This window comes from Anolis sagrei, chromosome 1 (assembly GCF_037176765.1).
Source record: "Anolis sagrei isolate rAnoSag1 chromosome 1, rAnoSag1.mat, whole genome shotgun sequence".
Lineage (NCBI taxonomy): Eukaryota > Metazoa > Chordata > Lepidosauria > Squamata > Dactyloidae > Anolis > Anolis sagrei.
The window spans coordinates 50,014,815-50,033,107 of NC_090021.1; the positions used below are offsets into that span (position 1 = coordinate 50,014,815).

Below are 18,293 nucleotides of genomic sequence, written 5' to 3' on the forward strand. Positions count from 1 at the left end.
ACTTGAGGAAAAACAAATCTATCACCCTTTGCTTAAAAAAATACTTGTGTTTCACATTATTATTGCAAATGGATATGAGGACCTTTGCTTTTAAAAGGAGTTATCTGCATTTAAAAGGAGTTATCTGTTTACTTTCTATGGAGTACAAGAAATTCAGAACATATCTGTAGATTAGATTTTAATCAGTTTATAAATTTCTACAAATGTAGTAATTTACTACAGCCTTATCCTATAAGACAAAACACACCTTAGTAAAAACTTGGAAACAAGACATACACTTTAATGAGAATTTATTCAGGTCTTGGATTGACAAAACCCAAAAAATTAAACACCTAAGAATAAAAGAAACACGACGGAAAATAATTACAAAATAATATAGAACCCTTTACAATTGGCAAACATTATGGGAAACATTTTTAATAAATTCTGGCATAAGTACGGGGAGATTGGTACATTTTCACATATGTGGTGGGATTGTATTGAAATCCAAAAATATTACAACACAATCAGAGAAGTAATAAGAAGAAATAATAGGGCAAAATTATATTGGAATAAAGCCCAATTTCTGTCCCTCACAATAAAGATAAATGAGAGGAATAAAGAATGGACAGAAACACTAAAATATATTATGTCTGCCATATGCCCTACAATCATCCGAGGTTGAAAAGATGGGACCTGGAAACCTGGTGGTCTTACCCCTCGAAATATTTAATTAGTGAGTTGTAGGTTTTTCAGGCGATATGGCCATGTTCTAAAAGCATTCTCTCCTGCATCTATGGCAGGCATCCTCAGAGGTTGTGAGGACTCAGGCTGGCTTCACGCTTGAACTTTGCATTGCCTAAACTAACTCTTAGATAAACAACTTGTTAATTAATAGACACCCATGAAGTCATGTTTCCCCCCACAAAATCTCTCCCCAACTTTCCCATGTAAATGCTCAGACCTATGATGCCTACAATCATCATTTGGTTATACTATACTCTGATGTGTAAACAAATACGTTTGTTGATCTGTGTAACTTCAGGTGTTTCTCCTGAGAGCCTTCTGTATCACTTATCTCCTCGGCCAACTCCTTATCTAATGTTGCCGTTTCTGGCTCCTCTGATTGACCTTGAACCCCTTATTTTCTGAGTCAGAATTCTCACAGAGATGTGTATCATTCCCCTAACTTGAATCTTCATCACTTTGAGGCCCAGGAAATCCCACAGGCAATCCCACAATCCTTTCTAAATCATCAGTGAACGCATCCGCCTCAGGAGTCTCAAAATGTTCTCCATCACAAGCATCCACATACTGGTCAGCTGCAGTGCATTTTATCCTCCAGACTTTTTTAACAGGTGTTTTCCAAGCAGATGTGAGTTGTAGCATGCATTAGGGATGTGCGTTTTCAAACCACCTCTCCTTATAATTCACATCATTCTGAATGTTATAGCATGTGTAGATGGGGCCTCAGAAACGTTCCCTTTTGTTCTATTTAGGAATCAAAAACATCCAATGAGAAGCCCCAGTCTAAAAGCCCCAAATCTACAGAATCCTCTTCACAGCCATCAAAGCAGCATCTCCAGGCAAACAGTATTTATGACTATTATGATACAGGGAATCATTGGTGCAAGGATTGCAACACCATCTGTGGGACCATGTTTGATTTCTTCACACATATGCATAATAAGAAGCACAGGCAGGTATGTGATGCATTTTTATGTTCATTTGGAGTTTTTGTTTCCATTGTAAGACAAAAATAGGTGTCAACAAGTTCCACAAAGATCAAGCTGCTTCTTTCAGAACACATTTGTAAAGTTTTGACTGTTTCGTTTGGGCATGTAGATTTGTTTGGTCATGTAGATTCAGTTGTTCATATGAGCATTTTATAACAGTCAGTGTCTGGGGAAAAAATAACCATAACCATTTTGCACACAATGATGTTATGTGCAAAATCACTGGTTCTTGAATCATCGGGCACAAATGCCTTTTGGGAATCTTTGCTTATGCTCAATCTTTTCATACAGTTTTGTATAGTTGAAACAAATTCCTGATTATGTTATGTCTAAGTCAGCTTTTGAATTGCAGCTTTATTTTAGCTTGATTGGCAATGTATGAGAAAGTAGAGTGTGTCCCTATTTGACTTAATTTTTTTTAAAAAAAACTTTCCAAAAGCATTTTTGGTTTTTTGCAGGTAAGGTAGAAAAGGAGAAAAATAATGAAATTACTGTAGCTTCTGTAGTTTAAATTTTTGAGCATTTTTTAAACGATCTTAAATTTTGACTAAAACAAACTTTTTACTAATATATCAACATGAATGCTTCTATCACTTTTCAAATAGACCCTGGACCCATACAACAGACCATGGGCTTCAAAGATTGAAAATGAATCAAAGCAGGATGTTACAAAGCGCATCGACAAAATACCTGTTCCTGCTAAAGGTATGTTGGGTTTTTTGTAACTTCAGCTGCTCAAAACATAGTGTAATTCTATGTAATAATTATGCCAAATCATTATCTTCTTATTTATTTCAAACGTCAGTCATTGTTTTATCTGAGGTATCAGAGGATTGAAAGTAGTAATTCCTCCTTCCACCATGAACAATGTTGTAATAATGTTCTGAGAAGGAGTGTTGAACAAATGTGTTCCATACTTGCAGTCTTCAGATCATTTTTTTCAGTCCCAAATGCCACCTGTGGAATGTACAGCTAAAAAATTTATTTATTTATATTCTTTTGTTGCAATTGTTTTTGCTAAAATTTGCAGAATTTCTTGTGATCTATTTATGTGACTCATTCTTTTTTTGGGGGGGGGGGGGTGCATATTTCAGGTTCTGAATTTCTAATCCCAATCACTGGATATTACTGCCAGCTCTGCCATGAATTTTTTGGAGACCAGATATCTGCAGAACAACATGTGAAAAGTCACCCACATAATGAAAAATATATGGTATATATCTGAAATTGTTGTTGTTTTGTTTGCTGCTAGTTCAACTTGTACCTTTATGAATGAGAGACCACCAAACACCTTATCATCAAAAGTTCTGCTGTGGCTTCCATGGTAGAATCAATCCATCTGTAGTGAGATTACTCTTTTACTGCTGCCTTCTTCTTTCTCATTATTAGTATTTTTTATTTACGATATATTTGTACCCCATTCTATCTGACTTTGAAAAGGACTCAGAGTGGCTTACAGTTTGGCAACATTATTGTCTTTGCAGTGAATCATGTCATTTCTTTACAGTGAATCACATTACTTTATGTGATGTGTTTAATAATGTTTAATGTTTTATCAGGGGAGGGTCAATTCTGATGTTTTATACTATTTTTTATCAATGGCATTGAATTGTTGCCAAATCTGTGAACCGCCCTGAGTCCCCTTTGAGGTTGAGAAGAGTGGTATATAAATAGTGCAAATAAACAAATAAATAATCTCATATGTCCAAAGTATTATAGCCTGAGTTTACTTGCTTTCACTTCTAACAAAGTTCAGCCTTCATTTCTCCTTGAATCCTTTTGTTTGTTCTTTCTCACAGTCCATGGTTCAGCCTTCATTTCCCCTTGAATCCTTTTATTTGTCCTTTCTGGCAGTCCATGGTACACATGGACAGCAACACATTTTAAATGAGTTGATTCCCTTCCTGTCAACTTCCTTCACTGTCCATCTTCCCAAACTTTGTATCCAAATGAGAGATACTGATTCAGACTTTAGTATTAATGATATAGACAGATAGCTGCCTTTTCAGCTCCTTGATTGGTTCTGATTTCTTGATCACAATCTCCATTTTGAAGAATGGTTGAGTTAGAACAGAAGTTCTCAAACTGTGCTCTGTGGAGCTCTTGGGGCTCTGGGAGTGATAGTGAGGAGCACCACGGCACCATGCTGTTTCCCGCCTCCTGTTTTCTCCTCCTCCTGAGAAATGCAGGGAAATCAAAGTTTTGAGCTGCCAAAACAGCATCATAACCCCCTCCCCCCCAGGGCACAGACCCTTTCTCCCCCACCTCCCTCGTCATCCAGACTCTTTTCCTTGCTGCCCAGACCCTTCCCCCTGCCTTCTTTACTACCAAAACACTTTTTTTTCTCCCACCACTCAGGGGGTGCTTTGATTGTGCTTTTCTTGCATGGCAGAAGGGAATTGAACTGGATGGCCCCTGGGGTTCCTATTATTATTATTATTATTATTATTATTATTATTTCACACAAATTTATTTTATTTACAACATGTATATGCCGCCCTTCTCACCCCGAAGGGGACTCAGATATCCATCTGCCACTGGCCTGGCCCTTCTGTCAAATTTTAAAACGCAATGTGGCCCCTGTGTCCAAAAGTTTGTCCATGCCTGATATACGTACATTATATATAATATAATATAATATAATATAATATAATATAATATAATATATAATATATAAACATTTTTGGGGCTCCAGGAGAAACGTTTGCTTCTAAAAGGGCTCCATGGCTGAAAAAGTTTGAGAACTTTTATTCATGATGAATAATGTGTAGGTTTAGTTTCTTGATCTTTACTTCTGAAGTAGCTGAGGGGTGGCCCTAACTCAAGAATAGAGGGCATGGTCTACATACCGAAGGGCCTGTGTCTGTCCTTGGAATTATTTTTGGATAATGATGGGGGAGAATAACATTTCACCTTCAAGAGGTAAAGCCAGTCAGCCCAGTAATTTGACTCGATGTAAAGTAACTGCTGAAATTCCCATACATTCATTATGGTAGGATTTTTATAATCTCAATTTACTTGAATGACTCCTCTCACCTTTTACTTGATTTAGAAGGAGTACAGAAAATTTAAACTTTTTCTCTTGTGTTGGGATTCTGAAGCTCGGTGGTCTTGAACATGCTCTGCCTGTCTCCCTGCCCCATGTTTGCAATTACCTGGGAAGAAGATAGGAAGGAGGAACTATGATATAAGGCATATCTGTTCCTCCAGTGAAATTCGTTATGAAATATTAGAGCTGAGATTTCTTCCTTCTTCCTACAGAAACATATTGAAGAGAATCCACTCTATGAAGAAAGAAGGAACCTGGATCGTCAAGCAGGATTGTCTGTGATTCAAGAAACAGAACGCAGACTGAAACGGAAACAGAGTGAAAAACAAAAGGAAGAAAATTATGAAAAAACAGCAAAAACACCAAGGAAAGAGGAACCAAAGAGTGTCAATGATCTAGGAGATGGAGACAATGAATGTGATGCTAATAAAAAAAGAGAAGTTCCTAGTGGCCAAAAAAGTGGAGCTAAGCTTAGATTAAAGAAGGATGACAAAGAAATTGAGAAGAAGGAAAGAAAAAAAGAGGACTCTCCACAGGAATCAAAGGTATCGTCTTTTGGAAAGTTCAGCTGGAGAAAGACTGAAAAAGAGGGAAAAAATCAAGTTAAAGATGTGGATCTTTTAAAGGAAGAAAGTACAGAGGAAAGCAAAGATAAAGACAGTAAGTCCCAGTCTGGAAAATCAAATTCAAAGCCCATTGCAATTAGGTTGTCTGGGAAAACCATTATCCCACACACTAGTTCCTGGACACCAGTTGTTTCAACTTCATCCCAAGCAAAAATCAAACCCAATTTGCCAGTCCCCTCGATGGTTCTTAGGAAGTCTGCAACTACAACAGTAAATAAGCCAGCTCCTTTAAACACTTTTCTGTCTATAAAATCTTCTGGTACCAGCAACAAGCCACTTCCTTTGGTTAAAGAAGAGAACCAAGAAATGGTTCTAGCTCCAGACATCATTTCAAAAGCATTTGGGGGAGAATCAGTTGTCTTAAAAGGTTCACAAGAAGATGCAAAGACAGCAGAACAAGTAGAGGACAAAGAGCTTGAAAGTGTGAAAAAGGCCATAGAACATGCAAAGAGTTTGGAAGAGACAAAGATGAGGGCAATAAGAGCACAACTGGAGGAGGCAGCTGCTTTGGCTCAAGCAAAGGCCAAGGAATTTGCAAAACAAAAAAGAATGGCAAAGAAAAATGAGTCTTTAATTTTTGAAAGAGCACAACAGCATCGTCCTTTTCTATCATTCCCAGCAGGACCACTACGGCCACTAAGTCAACAAATACAATCTCCACTATTATATCTCCTTCCATCCTTCCAACCACCAAAGCAGGCGGTTATCTTGGCAGATGATTTGGCTCCTGGTGTTTCTGAAGATGATAAAAATATACTGGCAATGCCCATGTGTGCCCGCCCTTTACCACCTCCAAATATTTTTAGGAACCATGTCCAAAAATTAGAAAAAAAGAATACTTCCTTGGCAGCAGGCAATGCTCAAGACTTATATGACGTCTTCTACAACAGCACTGTGAGGAGTCCAGCTGACAGCAAGCTTATTAATTCATCAAATGCAGATAAAGGGAAATTTAATTCTGCTGAGAAAGAGAAAAGAATTGACCTGCTGGCAGATTCCAAAGCAGGAGACAACTCTTCAGGGCAACAGTCTTCCCATAATGTTTGCAGCTCTTCAAGCGATCCCAAAAACCCCTTAGATGGAGGGGCATTACAAAAAGAGAAACTAAAAACTGAGGAAGTGTTGACAGTCTGTGAAGAAAGTCCTAGCATTGATCAGAAATCAGACAATACCCCCTTTTCAGACACACAGTCTATATTAGGGAATAAGGAAGCTTCAGAATATAATGTTATCCCAGCAAGTGACTCTCTTTCCTTTCAGAAGGACATAGTGATGGGAGCTTGTACTCTAACTGACTCTAGCAAGAAGTCACCCCAGCCTGAAAAAGCAAAATTTGTTGCACAGGTGTCAGAAAACAATACTCCTGTTTTGGCAAGTGATAGCAAAAAGCCACCAGAGCTTGCAAAAACAGTGCCTGAATCTTCTGATGGTAACACATTGACTATGCAGTTGTCAGAAGGCACAATTGGACCTGTAGAAGGCATTAACATGAAGCCATTAAAACGTGAGACATTGGAAGTAGCCATGGAATCTACAGAAAGCAGTGTTTCGCCTTTGATTGATAATAAAATGTCATCAGAGCTCAAGGTAGCTGAATGTCAATATCTTGATGATAAGTTAACCATACAGTTGCTAGAAAACGTTGCTACACCTGTGGAAAATGCTAACATGAAGTCATTGGGATGTGAGACATCAGAAATAGAAACATCATTTTCAGAAAGCAAGACTTCTGTTTTGGAAGTTAATTTGAGCAAACCATTAGACATTGAGAAACCAGAATTTGAATATAAAGATAGCAAGTTTGCCATACAGTTATCAGAAAACATTGCACCTGTAGAAGATGTTAGCATGAGGTCATTAAAATGTGAGACATCAGAAATAGTTAAGCAATTTTCAGAAAGCAATGCTTCTTTGGAATGTGATAACAAGAAGCCACCAGAGCTTGAGACAGCAGAGTTTAAGTGTCCTGATGATAAAGAGTTAGGAATACAATTGTTAGAAAACACTGTTGCTGTGGCAGAAGACTTGAGCAAGAAGCAATCAGAGCTTGAAGTAGCAGAATTGGCAGTGCCATTGCCAGATAGTGATGCTACTACTTTGGAAGAACTTCCCAAGAATCCTCTGGTACCTGAGTCTGTAGAGTTTAAATTTGCAGATAATTTTGCTATGCCACTGTCAGAACGCAGGCTTGCTCCTTTAGAAGATGCTGTCATGAAAACAACAGAATTTGAGATGGAGGAATTTAGTTCGTCTAATGATAAAGAGTCAACAGTACAATTGCCAGAAAAATACACTGATTTTAATAAGAAACCTATAATGAGATATGCTGATGTAACACATGGTAAAGACACTGATGGGAAGCTGCAAGACCAGCAGAATATGGGAAGTAGTGATAAGACCAAGTTAGAAAATAATGACAGTGATTTGACAAGTTCAGATGAGAGAAATTCAGAAATACAAGGTCCAGAATCAGCAGAATATTCCTTTGTACCAAATCAGGGAGGTACAAAGGTATTTGAACTGCAAACTGTGGCTAACAAAGAAGGATCTGTTAGAGTAGAAGACAAGCAAAATGCTGGATCCTCTGAAGTGATAGCTTCCACTTCAGTTTCAGATGTTCAAAATGAACTGGCCAGGAATTCATGTTTGAAAGAGAATGAGAAAGACCTTCAAAGCGTAGTAACAGATCACACTTTTTCTAAAGAACCATTACTTAATCTAAAAGTAGATACTGTGAGATTTGATAAACTTGAATCAGCAACAGCCAGTGATGAAATTCCTCAGACTTCTGAGATTGAAAGCTTAGATACAGAATGTAATCTTTTAAATAAAGGCGACCCAGATTCTTTCTATTCTAACAGTGAACAAGAATTGTTGGTTAGTTCTCAACCAAAGGATGGTAAGAGGTTTGATGTTGATGGTCCAGAATTAGGAAAGATACCAAATGAATGCCTTACTAATGTATCATTGATAAGTAATGCACTAGAGAAACATGAAGAAATAAATCAACAGCCATTCAGTGGTGAAGGCAAGTGTCTTCAAAGTGAGGAGGTTTTGAGGAGCATTTCTTCAACGAATGATGTTGTACCTAGTTCCAGTGTAAGATTAATGTTTATTAAAAATGACACGTATGAAACTTTAAGCTCTGACATGGAATTAAATGACAATGGAGAGACTAGTGTAGCAGAAACAGAAAATGTGAGTTCTCCCAATGTTCATTCAGTCCAAGAATCATTAGATGCTCTTTCAACAGAAATTAGTGTTGCGCCTCTTGGAGATGAAACCCTTACCTTCACCGAGATTAACACTGGAGTCTTAAATACACCAGCAGTTGGTGACTTTGACTTGAATTCCACTTACTCAGCAGTTGGCTTTCATCAGTCTACAGCCCTTACTCTGAATTTAAATATAGACAATGAGAAAGACTCTCCAAAATCTGATGAAATAAAGCCATCTGACACTCACAGAATGAAAGCTGGTATGGAATTAGACTCCATCAATTTCAGTCTGGGGGATATTGAAATGGAACATGAACCCTTAGGTATTCTACCATCTGAAATTCTAAATGAGGATATTATAGAGAGCCCAAAGTTAGAAACGGTTCCTCCCATTTCTTTGGAATCTAGCAAAACTACTGAGTTGGACATTGACCGATCAGTAGTTAAATCAGAAATAAGTGATTTTATTGCATTAACCTCTGAAGAGGAAGAGGGTAAGTTTTGTCCTTTGCTTTCTGGTGTAACAGCCCCACATGTGGTGTTTTCTTCATCAGCAAATGATGCGAATGCTAAACCAAATACATCACTTGTTGAAATGCAAGGCAGGCCTCCAATTTCCGAAGTTCTACAAGAAAATATTGGCAAATATTGCACTGATGATATGCTGCCATTGAGTTGTGGTGAAAAAGATATGCAAAACCAAGTGTCCATGTACATGGATACTCTTCCAGATTTTAAAAAAACGCCTGTAGAAGTGGGGGACTTGTGTGATAGTGAATCGTACAATTCCGAGAACGAGATACAGATATCTGGAGGTGAACTAATCAAAACAGAGGAAGAAAATAATGACATTTCATGTGAAGCTGCTAGACAGTTGACTCCAGAAGATACTGAAGGTTCAACAGAGCACGTGGTAAGTTCAGACAAAATTGACTCAAAGGCCTGAATTAATTTTGAGAGTTTGAGAATACTTGTGTTTAAATTTAACTTGTTCAATATCTTGTAGATTACAGTAGACATTTGTTATTTTTCTCCCAATGGTAGATTCTGTTGTACATACATTGAGTAAAATGTGTTTTTTTCGTAAATCTCTGACTATTAATTTTTTTGTTTCCTGACATAAAAATGGAATGACCCACATATAATGTGTAATGTATTGGGTTATGGTTGGGTTTTTGGTTGGTTGGTTTGTTATTGTTAAATGATGTTTTCTTTTTTGCATTTTTGTTTGACATTTAATGGTTTCTGATTTATGCAGCTTTTGTAAGTAACATTCCAAGTGCAGCACTGACAAGCGCATGGACACATGTTCAGACCTTGAGGAGAATGAAGGCTCATTGGTGAAGGATTTAAGCAGTTTTCTTTGAAATGTTATGCCTATTTTGTATTGAAAAATGTAAAATGCATGAAAAGTCCTTGCATTTTTCATGATGCAGAAGACTGTTGTACATTTTTATTTGTCATTATGTGTTGAATTGAATCTGTAACCAAGACTGTTGTAATGCCATATTGTAAAAAACTTTGTATGGAAAACATCTCACTGAGCAAAGAAGAAAAACCTCCTAACTCTTTGGAGAAGATAACTGCTTGGTAAGACTGTGGCTCCACATCTGGACTCTGTATATTAAGGTCACATGATTTGAAATCACATTTCTTTGCACTGTTTTGTGATACAGTAACTGTTTGTGTTAAATTGTTTAGCAGCTGCCCACCTCTGAAGGAACAGAAGATGGGATTCACTTCATGTAACCAGACATTACAAACCTGAATGATTCCTCTGAGCCACAAAATACTGTTGTGTGAAGGTTTTCACTTATACAGCCGGTCAAGATATGCATTACATATTGCACGGATTTATCCAAAGGTTTTTATCTGTAAATCTAAAATAAATAACCATTATGACATGAACGCTTTTTTGTTCTCTTACATTTTGTTAAAAAAAAAAAGAATTTCTGTATTTAAGTGGAACTAAAACTGACGAAGTGTTTTTTTTTTTCATTTTGCTTTATGCACAGAGATTTGATACCCTCCTTATTCAAGCTATATTGGGAACATAATGGAATCTAGAATCATGCAGCAGCGGAAGCAAAATGTTATCTAAATACCAATATTTAGCACACAGATAGGCAACAGCCATGGTCCTTTTCCTAGTTCAAGGATTCTTCAGGTTGACCCTTCAGATTAAAAACAATACAGTGCACACCTGGTTTTAGAGAAGAATTATGTCCTATTGACACAATTCTTTCATATATTTTTTACGTGAAATAAATCCAGTAAGGCAGTGGTTCTCAACCTGTGGGTCCCCTGGTGTTTTGGCCTACGACTCCCAGAAATCCCAGCCAGTTTACCAGCTACTAGGATTTCTGGGAGTTGAAGGTCAAAACATCTAGGGACTCACAGGTTGAGAACCACTGCAGTTAGGAGATTGATATCGAGGGGGAGGGGAGGGGGAGGAATTCATCAGCATGGCCCCAGGTGTCACAAAAGTAGACCATGTCCTTTGCATTTGAGCACCACCCACAATTTAGAGACTTAATCTCAGTGAAGAATGTATGCACTTTCATTATAAATTAGGTGGCATATTTGGAACATTTAAGATTTCTTTTCCAAGCAGCTTTTTAAAAAATTTATTGAAATCCTATTGCTTCATAGATCAAATAAAGTGGCCCTTGTTTTATCCAACTTCATGTGTCTGGGCTCATTATTTGAGGTGTTCTTCGTGTTGCTCTCTGTTGCTTTGTGCTTACCGTAACCACTTCGCTCTGCATCCGACTGTATACTGTATACACTTCTCCATAATCCAAATTATTCAAGGAAACATGCTGAAATTACGTTCCTTATCACGATATAACCAAATTTACAGAGTCAGTTTGGTGTTTATGCCTTATACTTATTATAGTCTTGCTAGAACCAGTGAAGCTTTGTTTTGGCTACTTTAATCAGTTGAATCAGAATAAGATTTGGTATTACTCATACCAGGCAATATTTGAATGAAAAATGTGTCTCACAAGTCACTGCTTAAAATATTAACTCGCCTTTACAACCTTTCGATACTATGGCAAGTAACTTGCCATTTTTGTGTGCACCTTTTGTTGTTTATTCGTCCAGTCGCTTCCATCGCCACCCCCAGCTCCTTCAAGGTCAAGCCAGTCACTTCAATCCTCCAAGTGTATTCAGTCATCCAGGAATGAGCCTATGGGGACCAGGATACACCTGCTTAGGTATAGTTATTTTGCCCTTTGCCACTAATAACAATTAAGAGTGGAAAGATGTGAATTCCTCTTGACTCTGATTGCTGACTGTTAAACACAACACCAAGATGGTTTTCTAACCTTGCTTCCTGCTATGTTGCATTTATCTGTTTTGAAATGGAATTGGTGGTGGTGAAGGAAAATGGTAAATCACCAGCAGCAATAAGATCTACCGACTGAAAGGTTGCCAGTTCGAAGCCCAGATTGGCCCTACTGTCAGCCCAGCTCACTGTTTACCTAAGCAGTTTGAAAACACCTTCGAGCTGTAAGTAGAGAAATTAGATACCACTAAAAAGTGGGGGAGGTATTTTACGACACCATAAAAAGAAAAAAGACCAGAAACACCGGTGAGCAAAAGGAAGGAGGAAGTCCTGATTGCTCTTCGTCATAGAGATGGAGTGACAGCACCCCTGTGGCTGGATTTGAGCACAACCTCCAAGGCATTGACAACTTACCTCCTTCCTGTCCGTTCTGCCCTGTCTGTCCAAACGGCATTGAATTTTTGTTGTGTGTGTGTACTGTGATCTGCCCTGAGTCCCCTTGGGGAGATAGGGCAGAATGTAGATAAAGTTGTTGTTGTTATATTGGAAGCCAACCATATTTATGCAACAGGTGTTAGAAGTTTATTTTAGAAAAAGCTGTTCATATCAGGAGCTTCTGGAAGATGATATAACAAAAAGGTAAGACACTTGGCTTCTTATAGAATGCAAAATGTGCTACTTCTCATAAATTATATTTATTAGTAATACCATTATGCAGTTTTCTTATAATGTAATTTTGATCATATTTATATAATTTTATATGTTCATAATTACATCTGATGTTCTCAAGAAAGCTATCTATAGAAAGCTATTAAGATTATAAATAATATAGAAAGTAAAATATTATATGACATGTGAAAAAATGCAAGAAAAATCACACACACCCCTCCCGAAAGCTTGTTCTAATATCTATGCTTCTATCTAGATTCTGAAAAAGAAGGGTATAGGAGAAAACTGACATCCTGGAATTAAAATTCAACCACAGAAAAAGTCTTGCAACCAATGAAAGGCCACATTGTTCTGAGTCACCACGAGCAGAGCCTAAGGTTACATCTGATTTGATGATTTAGATTTTATTCCTGAGAATTCTTCCTCTCGTGTCTAGTTCACTTTCACTGCAGGATGGGATCTATCATTTTCAAGGTTAGTATTGCTTTCTATAATTTGCATGGGGCTTTTATGGCCGATTTGGAGACATCCCATCTATGCTTATAGTTTTGCTTAAGACAAGTCACACCAGAGTTGACTGTTTCTAAGAGTTACAAGGGTGTCACTGGTGTGTATTTATCATTTAAAAAGCCAAGCACATTAAAATGATGATCATACAATTGCTTTATGTTAACTAGAAGTGCAAATATGTTAATTATGACATAGATTTAATCCTTCCTGCAAATCTGAAAGCATAGTTTGGAGGATCTTGTTCATCTGGTTGGATTTGTTCCAAAGCATGGAAATTCAGACTACAAATCATACCCAGGCAACACGCTAACAGAAAGTGTAGGTACATTGATAAACCCTCTCTGTACTGCTTATACTCTAATGAGACATTATAGCATAATCCCGCAAGCCATCTCTCTTCAGTTTTTCCTACTATTGTGCAGAACTGAAATTAAATTGTTTTATGTATATTTGTAACATACTCCTATGTACTGTTAGACTATATTATTTGTATCATTATTATTATCTCACTTTCTCTCTCTTAAAAGAGTTTAACAATGTTAAAAACAATACAATGTACAAATTAAAGCCTAAAACATATAAACACTAAAATAAATTAAGCACACGATTATTACAATAGTTAAAACAATTAAAATTATTTTAAAATATTGAAATATGTAGATAAGACACTACACAGCACCTCCTGACTTGGTCTTTAAAACTTTCTTCATTAAAAGCCTGCCTGAATATAAAGGTTTTAGCCTGCTGCCAAAAGAATAGCAGATTTTGGCATCATGGCTTGAACTTTGTTATTTTAAGCTGAATATTTTAAACTTCTGAGAGTTTCTCCTTTTTGAAACACAGGAAGATGACAGAGAGAAACTATAACTACATTGGTTTGCTGCGAGTCTTCTGGTCTGTATTGCCATGTTCCAGAAGCATTTTCTTTTGACATTTCGCCCACATCTATGGCAGGCATCCATGCCATAGATGTGGCAGGATGCCTGCCATAGATATGGGCAAAACATCAGCAGAGAGTGCTTCTGGAACATGGCCATACAGACCAGAAGACTCAAAGCAACCCAGTGTTTCCGGCCATGAAACCTTCAACAACACATAACTACATTGTTGGATGCTTATTTATTTATTTATTTTATTTCAAACATTTATATCCCACTCTTCTCACCCCGGAAGGGGGACTCAGGGCAGCTTACAACCAGTAATCATTAGATGCCATACAAACAATAGCAATAAAATCACAATTAAAGTATTAACTAAACAGTAGATTAAAATATTCATTTAAAAGTTAACAAATCCAAGTCCAAATCCACATTCAAACTCATAGTCAATGGAATAATATGCATTATTATTGCTGTGTTTGTTGCTCGAATGCTTGGTCCTATAACTATGATTTAAGCTTTTTTCTAAAGGACAGAAGAGAAGGGACCAACCCGATTTCACTGGGGAGTGTGTTTCACAGATGGGGGGCCACCACAGAGAAGGCCGTCTCTTGTCCCCACCAGTCGCGCTTGCGAGGGTGGTGGGATCGAGAGCAGGGCCTCCTCCGATGAACTTAAGGTGGGGTGGATGAGGTGGATCATAGAGGGAGATATTTTCGGACAAGTAAGTTGGGCCAGAACTGTATAGGGCTTTAGAGGTGCATCTATAAAGAATATTTAAGAGTAAGGGTGCATCTGTACTGTAGAATTAATTCAGTTCAAGGTTCCTTTAACTGCAATGGATCAATGCTATGTAATTTTTGGAGTTGTAGTTTGATGAGGCACCAGCACTATTTGACAAAGAAACTACAGCTCCCAGGATTCCATAGAATTGAGACATGGCAGTCTGAAATGGAATAAAATTGAAGTAATGTACTGTAGTGGAGATGTCCCTTAATTAGTATTGTTGAAATATTCCTGACATGTGGCATCTGTTCTCCATTCTGGCCTTGCACATAATAAATCAATGTGTTTGGCCTGCAACGTTCATAGTTCCTCATCTTTGGCTGCTGAAGCTGGAACTTAAGAGATAAATATGGTTTGTAAGATGACATTGGTGACTACATGTTTTAATGGTTTTTATATATGTTTTAATATTGTTATATTGACTGTTTTTAATTGCACTTTTATGAATGCATGGCATCGAATCGTGCCAATCTGTAACCTGCCTTGAGTTGCCATATGGTTGAGAAAGGCGGGTTATAAATGTCGTAAATAAATAAATATCACCTCTTATGGGAAGAAAGGTGGCCTGCCATGTTGGTTTGAGTGTCTCATTTTAAAATGCCTGATAATATATGCATGCATTTAGAGATAAATAAATTTGTTTTACTTTAAATCTCACAATTTTAAAAATAGCTTTTTTAAAGGTGCTGAATTTTGGTAAAAGTGTGTATAAATGTGAACATCATTCTTCTCACTCCCATATATTTCAAATTTCCTGATTTTTTTGTAAGATAATTTACAGTGAATTATTTTCTTAAACCTCTCTGAGTTGGATCTCGGGATAGAGTGTATGTATTGGCTAATATAGTTTGGATTAATAAATTGAAGTTAGAATTAGATTTATACATGCAGACTCTTTTGTTCTCTTTTCTTGGCACACAGCAATTCTAGAAATCTTCTCGAAATATATTGTTGTCTCAAATGATATGTTCTCATTACAACAACTAATCTTGAACTAATCTACCCAAGAAAACCCTGTAATAGGATCGCTTCACAGTCACTGTAAGTTAGAAATCACTTTAAGGCACTATAATTATGTAGGGCAAATGAGCCCTAAATTACATTAAGCTAGGCTGGTTTTTTTTTTAAAAAAGGAGTGTGGTGTTGTGGTTTGAGTGTTAAACTACAGCTATGGAGACCAGGGTCTGAATCTCTGCTGTGCCATGGGAACCCACTGGGTCACATTCTCTCAACCTCAGAGGAAGACAAAACAGTAAGATGAGGTGTGCCAAACTAATTTTCATTAAGAGTCACATCTGCCTTATGGTTGCCTTCAAAGGGTAATTGAATCCACGGAAGGAGAATCCATGGATACAGAGAGCCAACTATCTATCTATCTATCTATCTATCTATAACATATTACATAGTGGTTTCTGCTCTTTAGTTTAAACCCCAGATGTTACTGAACGACAACTCCCATCACTTTTGATCATCTGCCATGCAGACTGGGGATAATGGGAATTGCAACCCAACCGCTCTTGTGTCTCTTGTGTCTCTGAGGTTGGGGAAAGGTTAAAAATACTTTAAAGTCAAGCAACATACCTATAAGCCTTGTATCTAAATCTAAGCCCAGAATAAGTAGAACAAATTGCAGCCTTCCAGATGTTACTGTATCACAACTCCATCATCTCTAGTCATGTCTAATGAGGAATGCAGATGTCGTCCAGCATCTGGAAGGCCACAAAAAATGACATGGTGGGCCAGATTCGGGCCTTGAGTTTGACACATGTGCCTGATAGCAAATCCCATGAGTGGGTCCCTATATGTTGGAAATGACCCAAAGGCACACAATAAGGAGGCAGGTGCCATCTACTGGCGTTTCTTCATTGTTTGTGCACAGCCAGAAATGCTACTACCATCCAGGAATAGTTATAAAGATTGAATGTCCCTTATCTGGAATTCTGAAATCCAAAATTGTTCACACAGATGGCTGCGATAGCAACACCCTTGCTTTCTGATGGTTTAATGCACGCACACAGTTTGTTTCATACACAAAATAATTCCATATATTGTGTTGAAAATGACCGTCAGACAATGTGTGAGGCACATAAATGAATTTTGTGTTTAGACTTGAGTCTTATCTCCTTCCAGTATTCCAAATTCCGAAATTTTGAACTTTTTTGGTCCCCAACATTTCAAATTCAGGATGCTCAACGTGTATTAGTTTAGTTTGAGAAATGCTGCTTAGGCCTTGCGCACTAGATTCTGCAGCACTGGTATTACAGCAGTAGTCTACATTGTTGAATTAATAATAATAATAATAATAATAATAATCTTTATTGATACCCCGCCACCATCTCCCCAAAGGGGACTTGGGGCGGCTTACATGAGGCCAAGCCCGGTAGTGCAATTACAATATCATAACAACAACATAATACAAAAACATGAAATAAACATCGCAAAAGATAAATAAAGCAAAAAAAATATTTTTTTTAAAGCAAAAATAATACAGAGAAAAATCAAACACGATCATAGTGAGCGGGCCACATGTACAGGTAATGATAAAATTCAGGATGAGGTAGAAATAAAAACAGGTATATTTGTAAGAGAGAAACTCATAAATGACGGAGTAATGGAGACAGGCCTTCATAACGGCAGGAATCTGCAGAATGTGGAGGAACATTAAGTGGGGAGTGACAGCGGGAAATGTGAAATCACTCTCCAAAGTTTCTAGGGTGGGGGCTTGCCTAATCTCAACGGGCAATGAATTCCAGGGTTGGGGGGGGGGGGGGTGCACAGAGGAGAAAGCTCTCTCCCGAAAAGTGAAGAGGTCGGGCAGGTTTGTGGACGGAGATACGGTCGCGAAGGTAGGTGGGTCCCCAAACCGTTTAGGGCTTTGTAGATGATCTGCACCTTGAATTGGAACTGGAAAATAAATGGCAGCCAATTGAGCTCCTTAAACAGGGGGGTTGACCACTCCCTGTAATTTGCCCCCGTTATTAAGCTGGCTGCCGAGCTTTGGACCAGTTGTAGTTCAAGGGTAGCCCCATGTAGAGTGTGTTGTAGTAGTCCAATCTAGAGGTAACTAAGGTGTGGACCACCGTGGTCAAGTCCGACTTCACGAGGTATGGTCGTGAATTGTGCAAAGGCCCTCCCGGCCACCGCTGACACTTGCGCAAGTGTCAACGCCAAGTCCAGGAGGACCCCCAAGCTGCGGACCTGTGACTTCAGGGGGAGTGCAACCCCGTCCAGCACAGGTTGCCACCCAATACCCTGATCAGATGTGCAACTGACTTGGAGGACCTCTGTTTGTCGGGATTAATCTTCAGCTTGTTCGTCCTCATTCAGCTCGACACAGCCGCCAGGCACTGGTCCAGTATCTGAGGGGCTTCCTTGGAATCTGGTGGAAATGAGTAGTGGAGTTGGGGGTCATTTGCGTAGAGGTGGCACCGCACTCCAAAACTCCGGATGACCTCTCCCAACGGTTTCATGCAGATGTTGAATAGCATGGGAGACAAAATTGAACCTTGTGGGACCCCACAGGTCAAAGACCAGGGGTCCGAGCAGGTGT

At 38.2% G+C, this 18,293-nt stretch overlaps 1 protein-coding gene across 2 annotated transcripts in view; it reads left to right on the top strand.

The window, feature by feature from the left end:
• The window catches only part of LOC132761278 (zinc finger protein 318-like), a 36,022-nt gene extending 25,506 nt beyond the window's left edge, over window positions 1–10,516 (top strand). The window contains exons 7-11 of one of the 2 annotated variants that reach the window (XM_067464415.1): window positions 1,479–1,682; window positions 2,321–2,420; window positions 2,810–2,928; window positions 4,977–9,521; window positions 9,867–10,516. In XM_067464415.1, the coding sequence (XP_067320516.1) occupies window positions 1,479–1,682; window positions 2,321–2,420; window positions 2,810–2,928; window positions 4,977–9,521; window positions 9,867–9,875 (4,977 nt within the window). In that variant the 3' untranslated portion in view covers window positions 9,876–10,516. Of the gene's footprint in view, window positions 1–1,478; window positions 1,683–2,320; window positions 2,421–2,809; window positions 2,929–4,976 lie in introns of both variants that reach the window. The other variant, XM_060754014.2, reaches the window with a different exon arrangement.
• The last annotated feature ends 7,777 nt before the right edge of the window (window positions 10,517–18,293 follow it).